We start from the raw sequence: 7,524 nt of genomic DNA on the forward strand, positions 1-7,524 counted from the left end.
ACAGTGAGGGTTTAAAACCGAGCACGAGTTAGTGATGTGTCGTTCATATGGAGTCGACTCTTTCAGTCGGCTCTTTTAGGTGAGTCGACTCGCATTACTGAAGAGCCTTTTTTCTTTGTTTGTTTGTAGTTTTTTCTTTTCAATAAAGTTAAGACATAGACCCTGTGTTCGTATCAGGGGTCAGCATTCATGAGGCTGTAACGCCGTTACTCACGCACAGTGCAACCGTAATCGAAAAGAATCATATCAATAAGTGAATCGTATGAATCTCATCTGAGTGAATCACCATGATAGTCTTGAGGAGGTGAGAGTTATCAGGGTAAACAGACTGAAATAGACATTGTAACGGTATCGCTTACACCTACATCGAATTAAAGGAAACGATAATAATAATGAAAAAAGGAGAAAATACATCTTAAATAAAAGAGCCGACTCAAAGAACCTATTCGACACCACTAGAAAGTGATTCGGCTTTAAGATGGAGCTGGACAGTGTCACATCTGGTGGTTTCCAAGTTATTTTCATTATATCATAATTCTAGTCTGAGATCCAGAAATCTGAAACTAAATCTCCAAATCTTACTGAAGGAACCTGTTAGTTTTCATATTACCGTAAATTCTGGAGTAGCAGAGCTACTGTATTGACACTAATTAAGTAATGAGCCCAAAGCAACAACAAAACAAAACAAAAACAAAAAAAAATCCAAACCATATTTCACTTCGATTTATTATCTGTTGATGATTTCTCTGTAGGTGTAAAATGCGGAGGAATCCTCGCTCCTTCCTCCAGCGGAAACATCTCCAGCCCTAATTTCCCAGGTCTTTACCCGTACAACGTCGATTGTTCCTGGCTGATCGTGGTGCCCGAGGGTTCGTCCGTGCTGCTGACGTTCCAGCACTTTGAGCTGGAGTACCACGCCGACTGCGCCTACGACTACGTCAAAATCTACAACGGCGTCTCGGCGGACGAGGGCAACCTTCTGGGGAAGTTCTGCGGAGACGCCTCGCCTCCTCAGTTCAGCTCCTCCTGGAACATCATGTCCATCATCTTCCACTCCGACCGCCACGTGGCGTACACGGGCTTCCTGGTGGGATACAGGAAAGGTAAAGAAACCGCAACACACATCGATCATGTAACTCTGATTTGATCTGTAACATTGCACACGTGATGATCCTCGAGTCTCCGTGTCGGCAGATACGTGTGGCGGCGTGTTGACGGGACTCTCGGGTGTAATCTCCAGCCCGGGGTACCCGCTCGACTACAGTAATAACGCAGAGTGCTCGTGGACGATCCACGTGTCCAACCGCAGCGTCGTCACTCTGGTCTTCCTCGACTTCCAGCTGGAGAATAACGAAGGCTGTAACTTTGACTACGTCACACTGTTCGACGGCCCGACGGTCCGACACCCTCACCTCGGGAATTACTGCGGAAACAAACGACCGCCCAACACCGTCTCCACGTCCAATCAGCTTCTGATCGTGTTTAAGTCAGACTTTAATATTGGAGGAAGAGGATTTAAGGCTCATTATTACTCGGGTAAGAGCTCACTCATTTTACAGATAATCTATAAAATCGCAGAAATGAACTCAAAATCAAGCCCACTCCACAACACTCAGACTTCCTGCACATTTGGGCCGAGACACGTCATGTGACGTCATCGCAGCGCACATTCAGTCAACGCCCCCTTCGATTCGCGTGCTCAAAGCTCAATCACCAAAAAAACCTTCTGTACGGATCGATTGAATACACAAAGGCCAATGTTGAATGCATTAATATCCGTTCATACTAGCACCGTCCCTTTAAAGTCCGTGCGTAACCCGACTCTGAATACCAGGTACTTTCCTCACGTAAATACTGACACGACCTTTGAACTCAAGTCTGAGACTTTCTGAGATTATTCTGAATGACGAGTCTGCCTTTTAGAGCTTTCTTACTCTGTTACACCTCCATCAGTCAACAAAAGAAAATACTGTATCATTCGGTACGAGACACCTCCATTCGGATGTTATTTATTCACCGTGCGTCATTCGAAGTTTCCTGAATTTTCAACAAACGAACTAAAATACAAATATATTCATATTTCATCAGGCGAGTGCCAGCAGGTGCTGAAAGCCATCAGCGGGAACTTCACCAGCCCCAGTTACCCCAACATCTACCCCAACGACATGAACTGCCACTGGAGCGTGGCTCTGCCCCCGGGCTACAGGATCAAACTGTTCTTCCCGGTCATGGAGCTGGAGGATCAGAACAGTCTGACCGACTCCTGCGATTTCGACTCCGTAGCGGTGTACGACGGTGACAGTGAGACGGACGCCTTGCTGGGACGCTGGTGTGGGGCTGAACGGCCTCCGCCCCTGACGTCGAGGGCGAACAAACTTCTGGTGGTCCTCGGAACGGACCGGAACGTCGCGTTCAGGGGTTTCTCTGCTTCCTATATGGGAGGTGAGAGTCCACTAGGGGGCATGATGACGTATTTCCTTAGAAAAGATCTACACGCCACACTAGATAAACCGCAGATTTAAACTCCTCTGTGGAGATTTGAACAATTCTCTATTTTTTTTTCCTCTTCCAAAACAGTACACGAGCACTAACAGTTCCCTTCTACATCAAATGCAAATCATTAATCACGATGAATCCTTCGTTCGTTTTCTAAATCGGTCGCATTTGTCCTTCGCGCTACAAGACTAGGTTCGTATTTTACACATATACAGATTAGAATTTTATATATTTACATTTAAGAGCTGTAGAGCTTCTTGGTTTAGCTCCTCCCCATTCAGTTAACTGACTCCTCCCCCCCTTTAAACATTCCATAACCGTGAGATTGAGGTTTACACCTCCAGATTATGACCTCATCACTGAATTTACATATTACCCCGGCGCTGAACATTCCTCGGTGTGCGTTGTGTTTTCTTTTGGTGTCTCAGTGGTGCCAGTGAACGTGAGCTGCACCAGAACCGAGTTTCAGATCCAGATCTCCCAGCAGGCCTTGCCCCAGCTGGACCGCGAGAGCGTGTATCTCGGAAACCCGTCCTGTTCGGCGCAGATGACGGCGACGAGCTACAAGATTCTGGCTCGCTTCGTCAGCTGTGGAACTGCTGGACAGGTACGCGGATAATAAATGCACCAAACCCCTTATATTTTACTTTGTGTAACAGCGCTGTTGAATTCCGGATTCTGATTGGTCAGAGAAGAAGGCGGTGATTAATTTTTCTCCAACAGAAAAAAAAAATCACAGGTTTATATTAACGCGCTCGCTCTAGAACGTTACCGTGGTATTTACGCGGTTTAAATGATGGTTTAGGGTGTATGGAAGGAGTCTCCAGTGTCGGCGCTTCGTCACGGTCAGAGGGTAAAGCTGTATCTTTAACTTTTACGACATCTTCAGGACGAGAGAACAGCCGTTTATAGCCACTAGATCGTATCTTGTTTAACAGACCTTCCACAACGTTAAATGTAGCTATAAACGGATAAAAAGTAACCACACGACGTGTGGTTCTTTAATAAATATCACGCCGTTAACGTTGAAAAAAACGACCGTGGTTCGAGAGAATTTTCAACGGTGCTGTTATTAGAAAATAATTGACTCCAGAGTGGTAACAGTAACCACCCCGTCGTTGATTATTTTCCTGTAACTGCACGACCCCGAGCATTTTTTAAAAATGTATTATTCCTTACTTCTCTCTCTCATGGAACCTTTTACAGAAGCGCCGCAACGTCACCATGCTGGTGAACACGCTCTACATCGACTTCTCGGACGGAAAACAGCAGAGCGTTCAGGAGTACGAGGTGCAGTGTGACGCGCAGAGGAAGGTGGCGTCGGTCAGCATCATCTCGGCGGAGGATCGGATCCGGATGAACGAACTCGCCCGGCTCGCCGAGGAGTCCAAGAGCCTGGAGAGCGCCCACAGAGCCGAGCCCGAAGCTCACGAGACCAGCGACATCGTCTTCATCAGCGTCTGCGTGCTGGCCGTCATCCTCATGCTCATCGCCATCGTGTGGCTCGTGCTCCTCTAGAGACTCGTCCAGATGTTTATAGACGGCAGACGTTTTCTGCTTGGAGTTTTGTCAATCTGACACGCCGTGAAAACGGACTACAAACCACAGCACTGTTCAGATGGGTCAGAAGGTGTCGATTCATTTTCCATAACAGCAGCTCTTTATATTAACGCGCTCGTTCCGATACGTCACCGTTTCTACAGCAACAGCTCATCCGCGGAGACGCGGACGGCGGACGCTCCGCATACACGGATCGTAAAACGCGTGATCGTCGATGCGGTGTAGTTTTCCGGAAGGAGATGTCTGTTTAACACGGTTTACGGAAGGAGTCTCCAGTGTCAGCGCTCAGGAGGTGAAGCCGTCTCGCTGACGCGACGTAACAAGCTGTTTTATCATCATTAACTTCAGGAGAGAGGAAAACAAACATCGCACAATGAACGCACTTTTATTCATTCAAATAAAATAAATCTCTTAGGGGTCAGTTCGGTGGTCTGGGGGTCACACTGTGAAATATAGGACGTTGAGAGTTTACGTTATGAAAAGCATTAAAAGCTGTGGAGCACAATAAAAGAAAAATTATACATGATAAAATAGACCGAATGGAGAGTCCGAGTAGATTCTGTCTTTACTGTAAAACCTGCTTTATGTGAAAAAAAAAAACAGAAGACATTTTACAGCTAAAAATTCAATTAAAAAAATTCTATTAAAGTCCAGTCTTATGAAGCACCACTCAATGTGTTGATGTGAATCTGTGTGTGTGTGTGTGTTTCATCTCAGCGTCACGGTTTCTTCTTGTGGCTGCTGACGAACACGTTAACGGCGACTCTGCCGTCCTTCACCTGCGCTCTGACGTCGGGTTTGTGTTTCAGAGTGAACACCAGCGCCCTCACGCTCCTCCTGTACGCTCTGCCGATCAGCCGCGAGCACTGATGAAACACTTCCCTCTCCACGTTGTCCACCAGCGCAGCGTCGACCTGAGAGAACGACACCGCGATGACCACCACCACCACCACCACCGTGACAACACGGTCGAATCATAGAAATAATAATAATAAATGAATCAACGAGCTGATTGAGAAGCGCAGGAATGTGGAGTCACCTCTAAGCCCATGCTGTCAGCGAGGAGTTTTCTGGCGTTGCTCCTCAGTTCCTCGGTCTGTTTATCACAGCGAACCTCGATACACGGCTTGTTGGCGTTCTCCTCGATGAACGTCCTCCAGCGTGTGTAAACCTGTCGAGCCAACGACTTCACTTCGGCGTCCGGGTGCTCCTTGCGCAGCGTGTTCACTGTGTGACCTGACAGGGGGGGAAAATATATAATACATATACACACTACATACTATTAACATTTATCTGTACTATTTAAATTAGATTTAAATGACATGCTCAAGTTCTGCAGTCAGGAAGATAAAAGACGATGATGTATACACACTACCGGTCAAAAGTTTGTGGACGCTCGACTGAAACGTCTCTCATGATCTTAAAAACCTTTCGATCTGAAGGTGTATGAATTAAATGTTTGAAATCGGTGTCGTAGACAAAAATATAATCGTGCCGGCGTATCCGTTTCCTTCATTAGAAAACGAACGTTTTATTTACAAAAAAATATATATATATTTTTTTAAACGGACGACTCGGTGCGAAATATTCCGAAAAGCAGATCGTGACGTTAAATCGTTGTACTTAATCGTTTACGGTAAAATATTACCATTTTTGACAGATTTTAAAAATCTCTCATTTTCTGTGTTAAATAATTATTAATTTATTAGTTTTAAAAATATACTTTTTAAATATTGTGTATTGTAGTAATGCCTTTGAGAATCCTGATATGATATTGTTCTCATATCGCTCAGTCCTACTATAGCGAGCGAGTCAAATCATTAGACTCAGCTCAACTGTAAGAGTCGATTCTTTTGACTTCCAAACGACTCACTTTGTTGACTCAGTTTGTTCTAAATGGGACCAGTTTTGCTATATTTAGACCAGACAGGACTTTTTTTTCTTTCTTTTTTTTTAAAATAAGTGTTAATCTACGGGATGATTCATCATCATGTTTCATATAAAACGAAACACTTGTGCACTGTTTGGACAGATCTGATTTAATTAACAAAAGCAACAAGGTACTGAAGATGAATGCATTTTAAGTATTAAACGGCACTGATGGCTTTGCTTACGTCTACGTAGAATAGAAGTAAAAGAATCTGCTCACATATACGAGTCGACTCTCGGCGGTCAGCTCAAAGTGTGCATGTATGTGAACGTGTGATTTATGAAACGAATATCGTGTGCATTTTTTATCGTGAGTATTGTCAGGGCGTCGTTATACTCCCTGCCCGTGTTACTGATCTGGTTAAGATGCGGATGATTTCTCACCGATCCTGGTGGACTTCAGCACTTCTCTAGAAGGCACTTTCCTGTCCAGCTCTGTCAGAGCGTTTAACATGTTTTCTTTGGTCTGACCGGGCAGCTCGAGGATGGACTTGAACCTTTCAATGTCCTCAATCACCACCACTCTCTGTTTGTGCACAAAACACACATTATTCACACATAATTCAGAGCAAGATGTACAGTTTCAGTACAAAGTCAGTGAATTACATCCTATCCATTTTATTTCCAAGCCATATCAGCCATCAGGAGCATTCAGATCTAATTATGTTTATATATCATATTAACTTGATCATATTACATAATTAAATGAGATTAAAATATTTTAAAACAGATTGATCGCTTTATTATCATAATTCTTAAAAAGTCTGAATCGAAACTGTGATTAAAGAAAGGAAATTGTTTTTAATGTGAAAAATGTGAACATGTATATTATGTTTATATTACACACTGATAAACAATAAAGGTGATTATTGTCTATTTACCTTTAAAGACTCTAGCGTTGTCTGTTTGTACACTTTCTCTCCGTGTTTTAGTCCTTGTCTTGTTTGATCATCCTTTGGAACACGGATCACAAATTTATCCATTTCTTCAAGTCCTTCCTTTTGAATTTTTTTAACCCCAAATCTACACTACTGGCTCTTTAATTGTTTTATGCGAACACACCCGGAAGTAGCTCAAAAAACCGATTTTCTGCTCGATTCGTGCATATTTATTAACTTTTTTTTAAATATTTTTTTATTAACTAAAAACATACACTTTAGAGCTGTTAATTATGTAATAATGTAACTAATTTTCAAACAATAATATAATAAAATAAAACAAAACAAACATAGCTTGCTAGCTAGCTAGTGATATATCAGCTAGGCGCCATGACCACTGTGACAAGACTGAACTTTCAAAGTAAAAGTCATTACGTTACACCTGTTAAATGTATCACATTATAATGTTAGCAAGACATAAATCAACATTAGTAAAAAAAAAACACTATATAAAATACATACAAAATGTATAAAATGAAAAGCACGTACACGCTGCTAATTTTATATAATATACAACCAAACTTTTAATGTAAAATGTTTTTGTTTTTTTTAACAAATTCAGCATTGGGCCGTATAAGTCACGTGATCGCTTCAGTTTTAG

General features: G+C 43.0%; 2 protein-coding genes across 2 annotated transcripts; one reads left to right on the forward strand and one right to left on the reverse strand.

Moving 5' to 3' along the window:
- The first annotated feature begins 287 nt into the window (after nt 1–287).
- Nucleotides 288–4,332, forward strand: cdcp2 (CUB domain containing protein 2). The gene is made up of 6 exons (XM_053651332.1): nt 288–304; nt 670–1,103; nt 1,195–1,536; nt 2,089–2,442; nt 2,925–3,103; nt 3,703–4,332. Exons 1-6 carry the CDS (start codon nt 288–290, stop codon nt 4,012–4,014), a joined length of 1,638 nt encoding a protein of 545 aa, XP_053507307.1. The 3' UTR covers nt 4,015–4,332.
- Nucleotides 4,333–4,603: 271 nt separating this feature from the next.
- Nucleotides 4,604–7,308, reverse strand: tceanc2 (transcription elongation factor A (SII) N-terminal and central domain containing 2). Its single transcript, XM_053652118.1, has 4 exons — nt 6,867–7,308; nt 6,370–6,511; nt 5,096–5,292; nt 4,604–4,970 (listed from the first exon to the last, which is right to left on the reverse strand). The coding sequence occupies exons 1-4, from the start codon at nt 6,966–6,968 to the stop codon at nt 4,776–4,778; spliced, it is 636 nt and encodes a 211-aa protein (XP_053508093.1). The 5' UTR covers nt 6,969–7,308; the 3' UTR covers nt 4,604–4,775.
- Nucleotides 7,309–7,524: the final 216 nt, after the last annotated feature.

Source organism: Ictalurus furcatus, chromosome 20, assembly GCF_023375685.1.
Source record: "Ictalurus furcatus strain D&B chromosome 20, Billie_1.0, whole genome shotgun sequence".
Taxonomy (NCBI): Eukaryota; Metazoa; Chordata; class Actinopteri; order Siluriformes; family Ictaluridae; genus Ictalurus; species Ictalurus furcatus.

Coding starts and splice junctions, on each gene's coding strand:
- cdcp2 (XM_053651332.1), top strand. Junction 2,443..2,924: donor CTCTGCTTCCTATATGGGAG/GTGAGAGTCCAC, acceptor TTGGTGTCTCAG/TGGTGCCAGTGAACGTGAGC. Junction 3,104..3,702: donor GCTGTGGAACTGCTGGACAG/GTACGCGGATAA, acceptor AACCTTTTACAG/AAGCGCCGCAACGTCACCAT.
- tceanc2 (XM_053652118.1), bottom strand. CDS start 6,968: ATGGATAAATTTGTGATCCGTGTTCCAAAGGATGATCAAACAAGACAA. Junction 6,512..6,866: donor CAACGCTAGAGTCTTTAAAG/GTAAATAGACAA, acceptor GTGCACAAACAG/AGAGTGGTGGTGATTGAGGA. Junction 5,293..6,369: donor GCTGAAGTCCACCAGGATCG/GTGAGAAATCAT, acceptor CCCCCCTGTCAG/GTCACACAGTGAACACGCTG.